Source organism: Paroedura picta, chromosome 9, assembly GCF_049243985.1.
Source record: "Paroedura picta isolate Pp20150507F chromosome 9, Ppicta_v3.0, whole genome shotgun sequence".
Lineage (NCBI taxonomy): Eukaryota > Metazoa > Chordata > Lepidosauria > Squamata > Gekkonidae > Paroedura > Paroedura picta.
This window is the reverse complement of record NC_135377.1, coordinates 71,957,226-71,978,100: the sequence shown is the minus strand read 5'-3', so window position 1 is coordinate 71,978,100 and position 20,875 is coordinate 71,957,226. Positions and strand designations below refer to the sequence as shown.

General features: G+C 44.6%; 1 protein-coding gene across 3 annotated transcripts in view; it reads right to left on the bottom strand.

The window, feature by feature from the left end:
* Nucleotides 1-2,485, bottom strand: part of LOC143845171 (GDP-mannose 4,6 dehydratase-like) — a 144,744-nt gene extending 142,259 nt beyond the window's left edge. The window contains exon 1 of one of the 3 annotated variants that reach the window (XM_077353317.1): nucleotides 1,578-2,485. In XM_077353317.1, coding sequence (XP_077209432.1) covers nucleotides 1,578-1,703 — 126 coding nt within the window. In that variant the 5' untranslated portion in view covers nucleotides 1,704-2,485. The remainder of the gene's footprint in view (nucleotides 1-1,577) is intronic. The other 2 variants (XM_077353318.1, XM_077353319.1) reach the window with 2 other exon arrangements.
* Nucleotides 2,486-20,875: the final 18,390 nt, after the last annotated feature.

Genomic DNA, 20,875 nt, shown 5'->3' with positions numbered 1-20,875 from the left:
AAGCAGAAATTGACTACATCAAGAATACAGCTTAGGGTAAGAGCAGAGGAAGCAGAAATTGACTACATCAAGTATACAGCTTAGGGTACTTTTTGACAAACAAGTATCAAAACAACTTTCACTTGCTAAGCTATCATTCCTGGGGAAAAGCAACTGTACCAGGGTTCTACATGTTTTATCTTAGGAGCATCATAACTTATCAGCTGTAACATGCCACCCATGGTACTGTCCTTTGAAATGGTTTGGAAGCTACAGATAATACAAAATTTGTCAGCTGGGATCTTTACAAGAATTTGCCACAGTGATCATCCTTAACAGTGTTATGCCATCTACACTGGCCTTCAGTTTGTTTCTAGTCCCAATACACAGAACAACTTGGAGTACCTATGAGATCATCTCTACCCATACTGTCTAACTCAGGGTTTAAGAGGCATCTTCTTTAAGAAAGCAGCCTTAATTAATGTCCAGTTAGCTGAGACCCAATGGAGGGCCTTTTCTGCTTCTGCAGAATGTTATGCCCTCTTCCAATCAATTATTCTGGAGGGCCAACAACAGGTCACAGAGACTGAAGCCTTCTCCTGATGTTACTTCCTGGTACCAGTCTACAAAAGTTGATTGTCTCTGAATGCAAAGGTTCCCTTTAGTCACCATTAGTAGGCCGGTCTTTCATGAACCTGCTGAATCCCCTTTTAATGCCACAAAAAGTCTACATTTCCACCACTATCTGTATCAGGAAGTATTTCCTTCTGTCTGTCCTGAATCTTCCGCCCTTCATCTTCACTGTCTGCTTGCGGGTTCTAGACTTCACTAAATTTTATAGGCCTCTTTTGGTCCTCCCTCCCTCAGTGGTCTCTGTTCTACACTGAAATATCCCAGCCTCGTCAGCCCTTCCTCACAAAAATGTGCTCCAAGAAGAAGAGGAAGAGTTGGCTCTTATATGCTGCTTTATCTATCAGAAGAAGTCTCAAAGTGGCTTACAATTCCCTTCCCTTCCTCTCCCCACAACAGAAACCCTGTGAGGTAGGTGTGGCTGAGAGAACCCTGGTATTACTGCTCAGAACAGCTTTATCAGTGCTGTGACAAGCCCAAGGTCACCCAGCTGGCTGCATGTGGGGGAGCAGGGAATCAAACCTTGCTTGCCAGATTAGAAGTTGGTGCTCCTAACCACTACACCAACCCTTTGTACTTTTTCCAGCTCTGCAATGTCCCATTGCCCTTATCCCTTGGTAAGAAAGTATAGAGCTGCAAACTTCATTCCACCTATAGGCACACATGAAGCACTTTCACATTACAGAACTACACATGTATCAGGGAACTGCACACGTAGCCTTCAGCTATTTGCTTCCTGTTGCAGACTTCTTTCACCAAGTTCAGGTTTGTTTCGAGACTTACACACCACCCCATTTTCAACAACTCACGACCATTTACAAATGCACAAAACAGATCTAATCTAACCCCCCATATCTAATACACTTTAAATCTAAATTCTAAAACATTTAAACACCAGTTTTATTAAAGCAGAAGACCAGGAAATGTTAACCAGGGCTTTGCCACATCAGGTGACAGGTGGGACTTACCTGGCCAGTGATGCCAGTGATGAGAGCCACCTTCTTAGGACTCATTTCTCCACAGCCTCCTACGTCCTGATCACAGTTCAAACAGGTGTCCTGTGGCTGTTGTTGCTGCTGCTGCGGATGTGCCATGCCCCTGGCTAGGGGAGGAGCAACCACAGCTGCTGCGGCTCCCAGAAAGGGAAAGGAAGGCGGCCAGTGGCTAAAGTGCGCTCAGGGGAGGGTGTGGCTCTGCAGGTGCTCTGGCAGGTGAGGAGAGGAGGGCAACCCAGCCCCAGAGGTCGTCACAGGGCCACTGGAGGCACAGGAGTGATAAGACTGGCTGTGGAGTTAAGGAGCACAGATATTAACTGAGTGTGGCTTTGAGGGGGGCTCGAAAGGCTATGCTATGAACGTTGGGGCTTCTCCCTGCCTCCTTTTGTGGTTGCTGTCGCTTTCCTTTCGGGCCCCGACAGACATGTGCTTCCTCCAGGTGCGGCGCAGTCCTCTGCAGGTATCTGCGTGTCCTCCAGGTATCGTCCAATGCGCGTGTTCCAGATGCCGCGCAATCTTCTGCAGAGATTCGTGTGTTCCAGATGCCGCGCAATCCTCTGCAGAGATGCGCGTGTTCCAGGTGCCGTGCAATCCCCTGCGGAGATGCGCGTATTCCAGGTGCCTGCAATCTTTCCACTTTCCGCCTCTGCCAGGGGCGAGCCCCGTTCAAACCAGGACTTCGGCCATGCAGCCTCTCGGCCCGCGCCTTTTAAAAGTCTCGCGCTCCAGCTGACTGCCCGCGCCTAGCAACGGCCTAGGGGGGAGGGGGCGGCGAGAACCCGGCAACCTTGACAGGCAGCCCGGCGCTTCCTCGGTCCCTTGAAAATCAGCGGCAGCCGCTGCCCCCAGCCAATCACTGGAGGCGGCCCTTGCTCCGCCACGCCCCCCTTCGGGATTAAAGCGGCAGGCTGCCTCGCCGCCTCCGAACGAGAGAGCGTGACGGCGGCGGCGCTGATTGGGCGAGGGCGGCGGGCAGGGGGAGGAGCTCGTCGGGGCTCTGCAGCCGGATTGCTGTCGGACTCGGCTTCGGGAAGAGGCCGAGCGGCGATTTCCTGCAAGAGGACTGACGTGGAAAGGGGGAGCGGGAGCATGCGCGCTGGCGGGGCGCGTCTGAGCGTGCGCGGGGAAGGGAGCTTAGACACGTAAGGGAAAGAGGGCAGGGGTGGGAAATCTAGTTGCAGGGTGCTGGGTGGGGTTGGGTGGGGCTGAGAGGCGTGCACCTACTTATGCAATCCAGTTTTATTGTCAGGGTCTCAGAACAAAGAAGAAACGTCGATTCCTCACAAAGTCAAGCCGAAGAAACAAACGAAATCAGTAGGCTGGCCAATAAAGATTTCCACAGTCCAAAACTTTTCTTGGTGTGATCTATTTCCAAAATCAAAGAAAATCCTGAACCAAATCAAAGTATATGAAGGAATCAAAACGGGGTCCCATTAAAGTTACTGGTTTTCCAAGAATTCTTCCTCAGTGATTACTTCCTTTGAATATAGGATAAAATCAGAGTCCAGCAGCACCTTTAAGACCATCAAAGATTTATCCAAGGCGTGAGCTTTCCAGTGCTACTGGACTCTGATTTTATTGTGCTACTTCAGACCAATGCGGCTGTCCATTTGAATCTCAGGCTCTAGAGTACACATATTAACCAACCTCAATACATCTGAGCAATTGCCTATGTGATATTTTGAGATTTATAATAATTATATATTAAACCATCTATATGAAGATCGAACTTTCTAGCAATTCAGGTCATCCTATGTGACAAAAAGGATATTTCATCACTTCAGGTGCCCCCCATAAACCCTTTTAGGTTCCTCCTCACATTTTTCAGTCTGCACCCCGTTTGAGAATGGCATCAATCTAATCCCTTACTCAAGATACTGAAAGCAAGATAACAAAAAGTTTGCTACAGCATATGATGTAGCCTTTGCCTTCTAATAAGAATTGGGTCAAGAACAACTCTGTACATTCCAAGTTGCTGGAATGCTTTAAATTGCACTAGCAGGGGAGTAATTTTGCTCTTTCTGTCATCAGTATAAAATTCACAATAGAGTAATATGTGGGAAATAGTCTCATAACATGAGCAGTATGTGGACAGCAACTTGGCTCCAAATGCCAGTGCTTCAGGCTTCCATAAATTGCAGTAGATGGGAAGGCGTCAAAATGAGCTCTGGAAAAGGCCTGTCTAAATTTAGCAAATGAGATGGCTGATAGATAAAGGGCTGCTGAAATTCCTGTCCATGATTTTAGGGAACAGCATGGCTTTGGTAGAATTGCCAACTCACTCTGGAGTTCAATATCATGCTGATTGACCAAGGACTTGGCCTTTCTCAGACTGGTGTAGTGGTTAGGAGCAGCAGCATCCAGCTTGGTCTGCTGGTTAGGAGCGGCAGCTTCCAATCTGGTGAACCAGGTTTGATTCTCCACTCCTCCACATGCAGCCAACTGGGTGACCTTGGGCTCACCAGAGCACTGAGAAAGCTGTTCTGACCGAGCAGTGATATCAGGGCTCTCTCAGCCTCACCTCCCTCACAGGGTGGGGAGAGGGAAGGGAAGGCAATTATAAGCAACTTTGAGACTTCATCGGGTAGAGAAAAACAGTATATAAGAACCAACTCTTCTTCTTCAATGCCTACTCATTTGTGGGCAGACTGCAGCGGAAGGCAGGGTTGCCAACTCTGGGATCAGAAATACCTCAAAAAAAATTTGAGACTGGAGTTTAGGGAGAGGAGGGACCTTGGAAAGATACAAGGCCATGCTGTCCAGCTTCCAAAGTAGCCTTTCACTTTAGAAGTGGGATAAATGCATTTGCTTTAAAAATACATAATAAACAAGTGTAGCCTCTTTATGTAGCCTGGAGATAAGTTGTAATTCCAGGATATCCCCAACCCACCTGGGAGGTCAACAGCCCTAACTGGAGGACTGTAAAGGAAGAAGAGAGCTGGGGGGCATTGTACCCCACTATTTACTACCTGAAGGAATCCCAAAGTGGCTTACAAAAAACCTTTCCCTTCCTCTCCCCACAACAGGCACCCTATGAGGTAGGTGGTGCTAAGAGAGCTCTGAGAGAACTGTGACTTGTCTAAGGTCTCAATGGAGCTTGTAATAGCCCACCCTTCCTCTCCCCACAACAGCATCCCCATCTCCCCCTACAGCAAGATTGACAGAACATTTGCCAATTTCATGCAGGCAAATGAAGTCTTGGTCAATTTCATGAAGGAAGACTAGAAATGTGGTTAATTTCATCCAGCAGTTTCCTGCAGCTTTCTCCAAGTACAAAAAAGAAGCCATCTTTGTGTTACAATTCAGGAATGTCCTAATATAATAGCACCTTTTTTAAAAAATGCACTATAGTCAAGTATTCTGTATTGTCAATTGCCTCCCCCCTGATAAAGTGACACACTTAAAACAAAGGTGCAAGCAGGCACCATTTTTCCCAAGCTTTCTTTGAATTTGCATTGCTCCTGAGAAGGTGGGGGGGGTGTGGAGATGGGCTGCACAGCATATGGAAAAGGGGAAACCTTGGCCACCTTTCCCATGGGAGGGAGAGGGAAGATGGTGAGCCACCATTCATTCAAACTGCTTAAGAAAAGTACATCTAAGAACGGGTGATATTTATTCAACTCCCCTGGGTCCAGAATTGGTTTCTTTAGAAGTGGATGCACCACTGCCCATTTCAAGGCCGAAATGCCCCCTCTTTTAGAGATGGGTTTTGTCACCACGCCTTCTGTCAGCACCAAGAGCTCCTCAGAGGAATGTATGGAACTGTCTGCAGACACCGTGCGGGTACTTGAAATGAATTCGTTTCCAACCCAGCCGGAAATAAGCAGCAAGGCGTTGGAGATGGAGAATGCTCAGCAGAGGCAATTAGTCAAGCTTCAGACACTGACCACTTTGACTGTTCTTCGCCCAGCTCCTAGGTACAAACAGAAACTTAGAGAGAGGTGTAGATCTGCTTGCCTGCAAAGCCAGCACTGTTTGCCAGACACAGGCTCTAAGTGATTCCTCTGAACCAGCACTGAGGCCATGGCAGCAGCACACCTGATCCACCTGGCCAGCACCAATTTACTGCCTCCCAGATACATTTTACTAGGATAATAAAATGGAGAAGAGAATGACTGAAACCACTTCAGTCTCCACTGGGGAAAAAATTGGTCCCAATATGGGAGGGGTGGCCAACAGCGGCTCTCCAGATGTCCATGGACTATAATTACTATGAGCCCCTGACATCATATGGACCTCTGGAGAGCCACAGTTTGGCACTCCTGTAATATGGGATACTTTCAAGAACTTAAAAAAAAATCAGGTGCTTTTACCAGCCTTTTTCTGGATTCCGGGCAGCTTAAAGGTAAAGGTATCCCCTGTGCAAGCACCGGGTCATGTCTGACCAGTGGGGTGACGCCCTCTAGTGTTTTCATGGCAGACTCAGTACGGGGTGGTTTGCCAGTGCCTTCCCCAGTCATTACCGTTTACCCCCCAGCAAGCTGGGTACTCATTTTACCGACCTCGGAAGGATGGAAGGCTGAGTCAACCTTGAGCCGGCTGCTGGGATTGAACTCCCAGCCTCTTGGGCAGAGCTTTCAGACTGCTACCTTACCACTCTGCGCCACAAGAGGCTCTTCCGGGCAGCTTACACAAATGTAAAATCATGTTATAAAAGCATTAAAATAGCCAAGGCTATCAACTAAAACTACAATGACAAAAAAAATCAATGCCCTCTCTGCAGATTTATCTGTCAATGAAAAGCCACCTTAAACAATTCCACCTTACATAGTTTTTTTCAAAGTTTAACAGAGTGGCCACAACCGTTTCACATGGTAAGAGCTGCTACAGAAGACAGACATGAACAGGCTGAGAAAGTTTGGACCTGCCTATAAGAATACCTTGGTTAGAAGACCACAGTTACTACAGGAGAACATTCTGGGAGAGGCGATTTTGCAGGAAGACTGGTCCTAGGCCATGGAGTGCCTTAATGGCAAGAACTAACACCAGACTCAGACTCAGAAAACCTTTATTGGCATACACAAATCACAATCCAAAGAAACAAAAAGGGTTAGACAAGATTACGTTCCAGCACTAGCAAGCCTGAGTTATTTATTTGGAACATGCTTCCAAGGGCATCGGCTACCCTGGGAAATTTAATCGGATCCCTTTCTGAAAGCATTAATTTGATGACGAGGGATTTGGAATTGACTTTGGAATTTAAATCCATCAAATAGGACTGGATAGAATCTCATTGGGGAGAGAAGTCTGGACACTCCAAAACAATTTGTGGTAGTGTGTCCGGGACTTTACAACCATGTAGACAGAGCCTTTTGAAGGTGGGAATCTGATGAGACCTTCCCCAGAACACGCTGGAGGAAATGGAATTGACTCTGTAAAAAAAGGACGGACCTCCTAGCCAAATGAGAATCCAGCACTGTGCATTAAAGTGATTAGGAGATGCAAATTAGAGGGGATAAGAATACACCCCCAGTAGAGTGCAGTTAGGGTTTTGAAGTCTGGGTTGAGGAAATCCTAGAGAATTGGGGGTGACATCTGGAAAGGGGCAGGGGCTTAAGAGGGATGTGATGATGTGATGGAGCTCGTCCTCCCAAGCTGCCATTCCCTCCAGGAGAACTGATGCCTGCCCTCTAGAGATTGGTAATAATTCTGAAGTATTTCCAGTCTCCTGAGGATCCAGGGATTGTAACTGGTAAAGTCTAGGACCCATTCCACACACATAGGATAATGCACTTGTGTAGAAAAGGAAAATCTACTTCGAAAGTGCATTGAAAGTGCATTATCTATTGTGTGCAGAATAGGCCCAAGATACAATCCGCCATTTCTTCTGAACTTTAGGAAGTTAATCAGTCTGAAGCACGTCATTCCAGGAGCATCATTCAGTAACACATGATGAAAATAATTAAAATAATTATAGGGGAATATAGATAATCATAGTGACACCTAGTAGCCCCTTGTATAGTAGTCATTTAAAAAAAATGCTGCCCTTAAGTGACATCTTCTGTATGTCTTATAAAATCCAGATTGTCTTTAGCTACTGATATGTTAGCTCTTTGCAGTTCTCTGGCTAATTTTCCAAAATCTCAAATTACTTGTTGAAGAGGTAAATTACAATTCCGAGTCTAAACTGAGCTATTCAGTTCCTTTTCCAAGGAATGCCTATGGTTTAGTCTAGACATAGTCAAGATGCCTTTCCACCTCCCTCCGTGATAATTAGTAATTGGCAAGATTGTATCAGACTTCCTGTACAAACTTTGTAGACTAGGCCACTTCTGGAAATCAGGCCTCCTAAAATAAATCCATCCCGTATTTCATTGTTTGAATGTATCTGATGCAGCTAGGGATAGAGGCTTCCTTTGGATGGATTATCTTCTACATTGGCTTCAGAGATTATTTTGATTTATGTTTAATTTTTTGTTTCCTACAGAAGTTGAAGTTCAGTTAAAACTCAGATTCTTGGCTTTGCATAGCCAACAACGCTCAAAAATAAAACTGGTAAGAGGAAGTGGGCGAGGTGCATGGATACCCCTCCCCAAAAAAAGCTACATTTATTAACCAGCGCATAAAAATACTTTCTGCAGTTTTATTCATTTCATGCAAGATGTTCTCTAATCAGAACCAGTTCCCTACCCACTGTTCCTTTCTCTGGCAGCTGGCAGCGCTGGAACAACAGTAGACAGGAGGTATTAGAAGGAAAGCTCCCAAATAGCTTTATTAAAACAAGAAAACAAATGTAAATAGACTGGAAATGTTTTCTAAGAAAAAGAGGAAGATGAGTAGATTTTATATTCTGCTTTTCTCTGTCCTAAGGGGTCTCAATGCGGTTTACAGTCTCCTTCTCTTCCTTTCCCCACAACTGATACACTATGAAGCAGGTGAGGCTTTGAGAGCTCTGAGAGAACTGAATGGCCCAAGGTCACTAAGTAGGCCTCATGTGTCTCAAAGCAGCTTACAATCACCTTCCCTTCCTCTCCCCACACCCTGCAAGGCCAGTGAGGCTGAGGAAGCTCTAAGAGAACTGTGATTAGACCAAGGTCACCCAGCATGTGGGCGAGTGGGGGATCGAACTTGGTCCTTCAGATTAGAGTCCGCTGTTCTTAACTACTACACCATGCTGGATCCCTGGGAGGCATGGAGTATCTTAACTCTCTTAGGGTTAGCCTCAGATTTGGAAGCAGTTGTGGCTCAGTTGTATGGAGCTGTTCCATTTACCTGGCTGGATCTAGCCAGCTTTGGTGCTAAAGAGCAGAGGCAGTCCTCTTTGTTAACAAAAAGGCTATGCTGGGGATCATGGGACTTTAGGCTTGCTAGTTCCAGATTGGAAAATACCTGTGGATTTCAATGGGATATAATGTCAAAGAATCCACTTTCTCCATGTGGCCTGATCTCTGTTGTGTAGAGGTCAGTATAATCCTAGGAGATAGCCACCTACTGGAGGTTGCCAACCTTATGGGACCTCTATGGAGAAATGTCATACAGGAGGGGAATTAGGTGAGAATGAGTGAAAGAGGTGGCTGGATACAACCCGTTTTGGATCCCACGCATTTGTCTTTGCTTACATTATAATTAGAACATTTAAATATGATGACGATAGATTTGGGCTACCCAAATAGCTCTGGGTAATGTATCATTATGCAAAAAAGGTGATTTGGCATGAATATGATAGAAAATCCCCCTTCAAGGATCGCTGCCTTGTTGTGGCAAGGGGGCTTGCGTAGTTCAGTGAAGCTATGAGCTATGCCGTGCAGGGCCACCCAAGACGGACAGGTCATAGCTGAGAGCTCTGACAAAAGGTGATCCACTGGAGAAGGAAATGGCAAACCACTCCAGTATCTTTGCCATGAAAACTCTATGGACAGTTCCAATAGGCATAACGATATGACGCTGGAAGATGAGCCCCTCAGGTCGGAAGGTGTCCAATATGCTACTGGGGATGAGCAGACGGCTAGTACGAGTAGCGCCAGAATGAATGAAGCGGCTGGGCCAAAGCCGAAAGGATGCTCAGTTGTGGAAGTAACTGGTGGCGAAAAGACAGTCCGATGCTGTAAAGATTTTTATTCCATAGGAACCTGGAACGTCAGATCCATGAATCAAGGCAAGCTGGACGTGGTTAAACAAGAAATGAGAAGACTGAACATCGACATTTTAGGAATCAGTGAACTAAAATGGACAGGAATGGGTGAATTTAATTCAGATGACCATCAGGTATACTACTGTGGACAAGAATCTCGCAGAAGAAATGGAGTAGCCTTCATAATCAATAAGAAAGTAGGAAAAGCAGTCTTGGGATACAATCCCCAAAATGACAGAATGATCTCAGTTCGAATCCAAGGCAAACCATTCAACATCACAGTGATCCAGGTCTATGCCCCAACCACTGCGGCTGAAGAGGATGAAGTTGATCAGTTCTATGAAGCCCTACAACACCTTCTAGAAGCAACGCCAAAAAATGATGTGCTTATCATCATGGGGGATTGGAATGCTAAAGTAGGAAGCCAAAAGATAACCGGGATAACAGGCAAGTTTGGCCTTGGAGTACAAAATGAAGCAGGGCACAGGCTGGTAGAATTTTGTCAAGAGAATACAATGGTCATAGCAAACACTCTTTTCCAGCAACCCAAGAGACGACTCTACACATGGACATCACCAGACGGTCAACACAGAAATCAGATTGACTATGTGCTCTGCAGCCAAAGATGGAAAAGTTCTATCCAGTCAATAAAAACAAGACCAGGAGCTGATTGTGGTTCAGATCATGAGCTTCTTGTTGCAAAATTTAGGCTTAAATTGAAGAAAGTAGGGAAAAGCCCTAGGCCACTCAGGTATGAACTAAATCATATCCCCGACGAATACACAGTGGAGGTGACAAATAGATTTAAGGAATTAGATCTGATAGACAGAGTGCCTGAAGAACTATGGACGTAGGTTCGCAACATTGTACAAGAGGTAGCAACTAAAACCATCCCAAAGAAAAAGAAATGCAAGAAATCAAAATGGCTGTCTGAGGAAGCTTTACAAATAGCTAAGGAGAGAAGGGAAGTGAAAGGCAAGGGAGAAAGAGAAAGATACACCCAATTGAATGCAGAATTCCAGAGAAAAGCTAGAAGAGATAAGAATGCCTTCTTAAATGAACAGTGCAAACAAATAGAAGAAAACAATAGAATGGGGAGGACCAGAGATCTTTTCAAGAAAATTGGAGATATGAAGAGAACGTTTCATGCAAAGATGGGTATGATAAGGGACCAAAATGGTAGGGACCTCACAGAAGCAGAAGAGATCAAACAAAGGTGGCAAAATTATACAGAAGAACTATACAAGAGCGAGCTTAACATCCCTGATGACCACAATGGGGTAGTTACTGACCTGGAGCCAGACATCCTGGAATGTGAAGTCAAATGGGCCTTAGGAAGTCTGAGCAACAATAAAGCTAGTGGTAGTGACAGCATTCCAGTTGAACTATTCAAAATCTTAAAGGACGATGCAGTAAAAGTGCTACACTCAATATGCCAGCAAATTTGGAAAACTCAACAATGGCCACAGGATTGGAAAAGGTCAGTTTACATTCCAATCCCAAAGAAGGGCAATGCCAAAGAATGTTCAAACTACCGCACCATTGCACTAATTTCTCATGCTAGCAAAGTTATGCTCAAAATCCTACAAGCTAGGCTCCAGCAATATGTGGACCGAGAACTTCCAGAAGTACAGGCAGGATTTCGAAGAGGCAGAGGAACTAGAGATCAAATTGCCAACATACGCTGGATCATGGAGAAAGCTAGGGAGTACCAGAAGAACGTCTACTTCTGCTTCATTGACTATGCTAAAGCCTTTGATTGTGTGGAGCACAACAAATTGTGGCAAGTTCTTAAAGAGATGGGAATACCAGAGCATCTTATTTGTCTCTTGAGAAATTTATATGCAGGTCAAGAAGCAACAGTGAGAACTGAACATGGAATCACTGACTGGTTCAAAATTGAGAAAGGAGTTCGGCAAGGCTGTATACTGTCGCCTTGCCTATTTAACTTGTATGCAGAGCACATCATGAGAAATGCGGGATTAGAGGAGTCACAAATTGGGATCAAGATTGCAGGGAGAAATATCAACAACCTCAGATATGCAGATGATACCACTCTAATGGCAGAAAGTGAAGAGGAACTAAAGAGCCTGTTGATGCGGGTGAAGGAGGAGAGTGCAAAAGTTGGCTTGAAACTCAACATCAAGAAAACAAAGATCATGGCATCCGGCCCTCTCAATTCCTGGCAAATAGAAGGGGAAGAAATGGAGATAGTGACAGATTTTATTTTCCTGGGCTCCAAGATCACTCCAGATGGGGACTGCAGCAAAGAAATTAAAAGACGCTTGCTCCTGGGGAGGAAAGCTATGGCAAATCTAGACAGCATCCTAAAAAGCAGAGACATTACCCTGCCAACAAAAGTGCGTTTAGTCAAGGCTATGGTCTTCCCAGTTGCAATGTATGGCTGCGAAAGTTGGACCATAAGGAAGGCCGAGCGTCAAAGAATTGAGGCTTTTGAACTCTGGTGCTGGAGAAGACTCTTGCGAGTCCCTTGGACTGCAAGGCGAACAAACCGGTCAGTCCTCGAGGAGATCAGCCCTGACTGCTCTTTAGAAGGCCAGATCCTGAAGATGAAACTCAAATATTTTGGCCACCTCATGAGAAGGAAGGACTCCCTGGAGAAGAGCCTAATGCTGGGAGAGATCGAGGGCAAAAGAAGAAGGGGACGACAGAGAATGAGGTGGATGGATGGAGTCACTGAAGCAGTAGGTGCAAACTTAAATGGACTCCGGGGAATGGTAGAGGACAGGAAGGCCTGGAGGATCATTGTCCATGGGGTCGCGATGGGTCGGACACGACTTCGCACATAACAACAACAACAAATGATAGAAAATATAATGCAGAATTACTAGTAATACTGAACTTCTACTGTACATGCATCCAGGGGAGTAAGATTCTTTACATACAGAGACACTGCCCATGTCAACAAGGTTCTATAGAAACCATACAGCAGGTGTTTTTTTTGTTGTTGTTTTTTTTACTGCCCCATATACGATGCTATTCGGGCTAAAGCTCTAGACTTACTCCTAGTTAAATGTATTGGCTACTCCAATAAATGCAAGGTACAATTCCTTCTCTCCAATCAGGATCCAGATACCATTGATAAAGTGGCTAAATTCTGACAAATGGCAATTAAGTTGCGTGAATTTAAGAACAAATTGAATGTATTCTGATTTGCCCTAATTTTTATGCCACTAAAGGTTGTTGTTGTTGCTGCTGTTGTTGTTGCTGCTGCTGCTGCTGCAGCAGCATCCAGGGGAGTGTGGACGGACTCGGAGACTCTGGAATGGCCTTTCCCACAGGTAGAGCGGGCCTTAGGAAGTTAGGTCTTGCAGCCACTTTTAAGGTGGCCAAGTTGGCAAGCCTCTCTGTATTTTTGGAAGCAGCCCACTTCTATTTGTATTAAAGAACTAAAATTAGAGTTCAAAGTAGTAGGAAAGGTGGAAGTAACGAACAGCAATTATGATGCATGGATCACTACACTTTTATTAACGTAAGGGACCAAGCCCTATGAAGATAGGTTGAGGGACTTGGGAATGTTCAGCCTGGAGAAATGGAGGTTGAGAGGGGACATGATAGCCCTCTTTAAGTATTTGAAAGGTTGTCATTTGGAGGAGGGCAGGATGCTGTTTCTGCTGGCTGCAGAGGAGAAGACACGTAGTAATGGGTTTAAACTTCAAGTACAACGATATAGGCTAGATATCAGGGGAAAAAAATTTCACAGTCAGAGTAGTTCAGCAGTGGAATAGGCTGCCTAAGGAGGTGGTGAGCTCCCCCTCACTGGCAGTCTTCAAGCAAAGGTTGGATACACACTTTTCTTGGATGCTTTAGGATGCTTTGGGCTGATCCTGCATTGAGCAGGGGGTTGGACTAGATGGCCTGTATGGCCCCTTCCAACTCTATGATTCTATGATTCTATAATATTACCATAATACTACTGTGTGCAAAGCCTTGTGGATTCTGTTTCAAAATACTTCCATTCCCCCCTCCCCCTTCCTGAGTGGAACAACAGCGGCCCAGTGAGCAGTTCCGCTGTGTTCCCCTGCTAAGCCTGGCTCCAGCCAAGAGCCCCTTTTTCCAGTTTCTAACTGCTATTGGCCAGTTCATCAGCAAGAAGGCAGCAGCCGATCAATGCAGAGTCCCCTCCACAAAGAACGCTCTTGTCTGTAATGTCTCCTGATTCCTATAAGACGCTTAGGAAGCCAACGGTTGGCTGGAAAAGCAAGATTTTCAAAAAATAACCGAGTGGGTGGATTCTCACATTTCCATCTTACAGCATATCGTTTTCTTGGCAGAAACAAGTGCTAATTTAACCCATATTTTCCAACATTTTTTGTTCGCAGCCAGCAAAGTAACGCGGAGAGTGGAAACTGGCAAACCAGGTGATCCAACAAGCGGGGCCTTGGCCATTTGACTGCTTCCTTTTCCACATAGAATGGCGTTTGATTTCAGGAGCTTGGTATATGAATGGAACTGTGGGTTCTTCAGCAGTCCTGCATATGAAAAGTTCATGGAAGAGAAAGCTACAGACAGGCCACCTTACCCTGCCTCCTCCAGGATGCTATAATTTTAGGTCAACAATGAAGAATTGCTGAGAATGAGCAGAGGACAAGATGGGATTACAGGAAGGCACCGTAAACAAGGGCTGGTGGAAGAAACACGTGGATCCCAGGCTTGCATAGGAAGATTTAGTACTTAGTACTTTAGTAAAGTAGTACTTTAGTAAATGTATTTAGGCCTCAGGTCTTGAAGGGCTTTCAAGAAAAGAACTTGCCCTTTGAATTAAGCTCAAAAGAAAGCAGGCAGCAGGTGAAGCTGTTTCAAATTAGGGAGGCCAGCCTCCAGGTGGGACCTGGGGACCCCCTGGAATTACAGCTCCTCTCCAGCCTACAAAGAGAAAATGGTCACTTTGGAGAGTGAACTCTCTGTAATTGGACCCCGCTGAGGTCCCTGCCCCACCCAGTTTCCATCTCCAAATATTCAGGGGGGAGGAGAACGAGAAGAAGAAGAAGAAGAAGAGTTGGTTCTTATATACTGCTTTTTCCTTTTCACCATCCTGTAATTGCAACTCTACATACTGACAAGACACTGGGGTATGACCCCTAGTGCTGAATAGCTGTATTCCCTAGTAGTGTGTGTAGCAGTATTCCCTTTTGATAAGCCATTCAGAACAAAATCTTCATGACTGGGATCTGGGGAACTTGGCACTGAAGCTCAGGACTAAGTATTACCTCTGCGCAGAGATGGCTCTGGGCAACGTGATCCCATGCAGACTAGTTGCACCATGAAATGCAGTCAGGGTCCCTACCCCTAAATCTTAAAATATGGGTGAAAGGTTATTGGTAGGAACTCCGTCAGCATTGGCATGGTTCAAGCAGGAAAGAAGCTTTCTGTTTATACACACCAACTTGCGAATCTACACAGTTCTTCAGTTAGCAAAGTATGGCATTTTAGGCTACCTCAGCAGAGGGGAAATGTTGAAATGAGACAAAGTACTTTGTAGCAAGCAAAATAAAGTGTCTTATTTGGAGAGGAGCCGCCTTGTACATTCACCGATGAAGTCACAGCATATTTGGGTATCATTAAATGTTATCACTGCAAACCTTGGACTTGTTAAAAACACCAGTAGGGTATTAGTTGCCACCGGACTTCTCTTTAACCATATATGATCATCACACACATTGCAACATATTAATTGTCGCCAAATGACTCACATCTAAACAATACATATATCTTTGTCTACACCAAACACAGGAGCTAGCATTTATTTAATGCTGCAAGTTATCTTTCGTAAAACGTTTGGTGCTAAATATTTTGAGCGAGAATAACTCTGCCTTGTAAAGCATTTTCCTTATTCCTAAAGGGAGAACATTCTTGAGTACTCTCTAAAATTTCTTAATTTTTCCATTGGAAAACTGGAAGAAAGACTCCTCGGTTCTTCTGGACTTCTCCCACATTTTCAATCTCTGTTTACGAGTATACACGCAAAGTGTTAGTTAGACAAAGAATTTTCGTCCTGCCTAATTTGGATATTATGACACAGTTTACTAATTTGCCACTAATTTACTTTTTCTTTAGATCTGTACTCTTACGATGCTTTTTCCTTTGTCCGAGGAAGAGTGCATACACTCGAAAGCCCACACTTCGAATAAATCTTTGTCGGTTTTAAAGGTGCTGTTGGAGTCAAATTTTGTCAGGCTATGAATCCATGAGACTGAGAGCCACTCCGATTTATCTGATTTACAAATCAGATTATTAGTAGTTTGCGCAGATAAAACTGGATCTCTTTCTGCAGTTCATAACCTAGGGGGTGCCCAGCTACTCTTCAGAATATGATGATCCAAGAGTTACTAATTTCATTCATTTATTCAGGGAAGTCTCATAGCACTTAGCTTTCCACACAGAACAGCATAACGGACAATAAACAAGAGTTATTCCCTCTGTCTTTCTCTGAGGTAGCAACCACGTTGTCCAGAAGAAAAGGAGACCCAGGATCATGTCCCTCTCATCATTGTCCGAGAGGAATATTTCAGCAGGTGTAACCTTTCTCACCCCTGCACAACCAGCATCACCTGCCAAAATTCACCTTTCCTGCGCCATCCATAAATTCGCTAGAGTTCAGTCCTCCTTCGCATCTGGTCCCCGTGACAGCAACACAAATTACCTTTCCAATCTTTGAGGCATGCGGGAGCATTTTCACATCATAAAAAGTATAATGTGGGCAGTGGGAAGCCCGACAGAATGTGTAGAATTCTGTAGAATCACGAGAAAAAATTTCTGCAGCGCAAGCAGCTAAAGGGGTTTCATTTCCAGGAACTGCTGGGACCGGTAAGTGGAAACAAAACAGTGCTATTTAGAGCCCCGGGTCACAAAATCAACGCCGCTTATACAGCACCAGTGAACGTCTCATTGTTTATTGTTACCAAAAATATGATTTGTTCAAGAAGAGGCACTTCTCCGTAGATCAGAAAAATACGCTCAGGTCTTGTTAATATTACTGCTGTTTAATAAAACATTACCCTATAATTCCACTGGAGAACACTTAAGTCAGCTAGCAACAAAGAACCCAATATATGCCCAATAATTTGTTTTTGTGCAAAATAAAACTCTCCACAAATCAAACAAGTTAGACTATCTGGAATTCAATATTCATTATAGCGTTACATGCTTAATTGGTTGTAATTTAGAATAGCATTTTTATTAAAACGGATTTTTTTTTGTGTAGGGGGGGGGAATTCAGCCGTTCTTTCTTGGTTCTCGTTGTTCTCCCTCCACCCCCATCCTCCCAGTTACACTATCTGCTGTTATCAGAGCTTCTCAGCAAGGGCAGTCCTTGGATAATCGGCGAAGCGGTTGATCTGACTATATAGGAAATAAAAACACAGCTTCGTTGTTTGAATGAAGGAGGAATGCAGGATATGTCCTGCTTTCTTTTGCCCTGATGCCATACTATAAATTTTCTACAAGAATGGCAAAGAATGTCATATTCCGTCAGATTACTGATTATGGAGAATTTGGTCTACCGAATGAAGGCACAAAAAACGTAAGTCAAAATTTCTTTTCTCTTGATTCCCGCAATTCTAGAGCTTATGGACTTCCAGAAAAGAGGCTCTTTTACTAAATGGGTGGAGGGGATTCGGGCAGTGCAGCAGGGGGAAATTGAGTTTTAATTCCTTCAGACCATCTATCATAATACCTCTAGCCACAAAGCTGCTACCTAATCCATTAGGGTCCCACTCCTGTATAGAACTGGGCTTGTCATATCCTGCAGTAAGCAAAGTCAGTGAGCAAAACTCACGCACAACGAACCTGCATACATTCCACTGACTCCAATGGACAGGCCATCTGGGAGCAGGATTTTAGCCTGAGACTGAGGTCCCTGCTCCAGATGTTCAGATTCTCTGGGGCTTCAACATGGTTGCTCACAGTCTGGACTCTGGAGTAACTTTTTAGAGAGCAGCACTGACCCATGATCTCCTTTGGGACTATCTGAAGTGCATAGGTAAAAATGGATCCACATTTTTAAGTGCCCCATTAAGCCTGGGTCTTCTAACAGTCTGAATGATCGTATCTTTTTAACATGAGAATATTCTGATTTAAAAACACATGATGGATAAATTGGTTTCATGGTCCTGTAAAGAAATGTTCAGTGTGAATATATATTTGGGGTTTTTTGTAAGAAAGAAAGAAAGAAAGAAAGAAAGAAAGAAAGAAAGAAAGAAAGAAAGAAAGAAAGAAAGAAAGAAAGAAAGAAAGAAAGAAAGAAAGAAAGAAAGAAAGAACAGGCATCTCATTTGAAGGTATGTACTTCCCCCCTTCAATTCAGGAGACGGGTTGGTCAGTCACGCAACATTAACCCTCCCATAATTTCCCCAATTGTCATTGCCTGCCATTTGCAAAAATACTGAAGTGAACGATAGGACCAACGCTGATAATGATATTGCAGATGTAGATGCAGAGCTTGGGATTAATAAATTTTTAAGAGTCGGAATAAATGGCAGGAGAAGGAGCAGCTGATGGACGCTTGAAAACCAGATGGTGTATCTGGTAGGAATCGGGATGCCAGTTTGACAATCTAATTTTCTGGGAGTCGTTACAGCAGTGATAAATTTTTTAAAAAACCCTTGAGACAGAAAGCTTACAAGGCGAGCAATGTGGGAGCTTTCTGCGTTCCTCGGGGATTGCAAGATGGAGCTCTTCCGCCAGGTCTATGGTTGAGGCCAGGGTATGAGTAGAAGATCTGATCTCCACCCCCCCCCCACCCAGTGCTTGGTGCTAAGCAGTGCAGCTATGATGGGGGTTATGGCTCCCCTCTTGCCATTTCCCTATTGGATGATGGTTTTTTGGGGGGGGGGGATGTAGTGGACTTTTACCGCTACGTTCTTTTATCTATATACTGTAATTTTATGCCCTGTTTAATTTTAATCAGGTTTTACTGGGGTTTTATTGTGGATGATTGTAATCTGCCATGAGCCAGTCTTGGGAGTGGTGGGAAATAATAATAATAATAATAATAATAATAATAATAATAATAATAATAATAATAATAATAATAATAATAATAATAATAATAATAATAATAATAATAGAAAAATCAAATTCCAATATGTGTACCTTATTGCTATGGGCATTTGTTCTCCTTCAGAAAGAGCCAGTTACAGCAGGGGTAGTCAACCTGTGGTCCTCCAGATGTTCATGGACTACAGTTCCCATGAGCCCCTGCCAGCATTTGTTGACTACCCCTGAGTTACAGGATGCCTTGTTCCCAATAAGAAGCTAACATTCTGTTTCTGCGTATCCACCATCACTGCGAGAAGCTAAAGAGGTACAGAGATTAGAGCATTTGTCTTTTAAAACCCCAATTTAGGTCCATTTTTTGTGGGCCTGAACATATTCTGTTCTTAAGATGGAAAGCGAAATATTTATTTCCCAAGCCCGCATTTGAATATTCTCATCCAAAAGGCTATTTGCGAGCAAACCGATTGCTAAAATCATTTTGGTCCCCAGTAAAACACGGTAGCTCTTTGCTGCCTAAAGGACTGATAAGCAAGAATTAAACGGAGTTCATCTAAAGCTTGGCAAAGCGGAACTTTTCCCTTCCCCTTCTTTCTTTCTTTCCGTAAGACCCGGTGCCAAAAGCAATACATGTCCAATGTGGAGCTTTTGAAATCAGATTCCCAGCAGCATTTGATCTGAAGGGCGATACTTCTGGGTGTCTCTAAACATAGCTAAGATTAATTTGCTCTTTTCTTTGCGGCACTTCTGCCTTGGAAAGGTTTTGAAGTCCTGGCATAGCCAATACTCCCACCTACTGGTTTCCTTAAAAAAAAAAAACCAGCCTTGGGTTATGCATTCCCGTTTCTTCAGAATAAAACCATAATTTTGCATGTTGTAGGGGCGCTTGGTAGTTTCCAAGGAACGTTTAGCTCACTAACTAGTTATTTTCTAAGAATGCTCTTCTTCCGCTAAAATTTCAACTACTGCAAGGGCTCACTGAAAACCATTGAAGCTGAACCAATGGAAGTTGTAACGGAAGATGTTGTGTAGTCCACTGTACTTTCTTTTCTTAACAGCGGCTTCTTCTCATCTTCTCTTGTGAAGAAGAAGAGTTGGTTTTTATACCCTGCTTTTCACTACCCGAAGGAGTCTCAAAGCAGCTGACAGTTGCCTTCCCTTCCTCTCCCCACAATGGACACATTGTGAGATAGGTGGGGTTGAGAGAGCTCTGACAGAACTTCTCTGTGAGAACAGCACTACCAGGACTGTGACTAGCCCCGGGTCCCCAAACTGGCTGCATTTGGAGGAGGAGCAGGAAGAAGAAGAAGAGTTGGTTCTTATATGCCGCTTTCCCCTACCCGAAGAAGGCTCAAAGCGGCTTACAGTCGCCTTCCCTTTCCTCTCCCCACAACAGACACCCTGTGAGGTGGATGAGGCTGAGAGAGCCCTGATTTCACTGCTCGGTCAGAACAGTTTTATCAGTGCCATGGTGAGCCCAAGGTCACCCAGTTGGTTGCATGTGGGGGAGCGCAGAATCGAACCTGGCATGCCAGATTAGAAGTCCGCAGTCCTAACCACTACACCAAACTGGCTCTCAAACCCAGCACCCCAAATTAGAAGCTGCTGCTCTTAACCACCACACCAAGCTGGCTCCCATCAAGTCCCTCTGTTGTGTTTTCTGGTTCTCTGTCTAGGACCCACAGTCCATGTGTGTAGAATCCAAACTCAGACGATTGAATCTTCAAACTGTGTTTCTGCAGGTTAATCACCTAGAAGCAGGGGTAGTCAACCTTTAGGGGCATTTCCCACGGCTTAAAAATAGCACAATGGTTGCCGATTGAAAACGCTACTAATTTGCCATAACGCACGACGTCGTCAACAATCTGCAACAATCCTGAAACCGACCCGCCAAAAGCGCTTCGTTGTGGCGCTTTCAGGGGAATCCAGAAAACTGGATTCACCCTCCGGATAGCGATACACTCCTGCAACCAATCTGCAACAATAGCGCTAAAGACCTGTGCGTTACCATTGTAGCTGGTTCTTCAAAGTCCCTCCCCCTGGATCTCTCCTCCAAACTTCCGGCGAAGCGATCGCCATTTTTTTTTCTCGGAGCGAGCGGGGATAAACGCACCGGCGAGCCTCTTTCTGTTTAGAGGCTTCCCTGGCTTCAGTCCTTCACCTTTAGTCACTAAGCACAAACCAC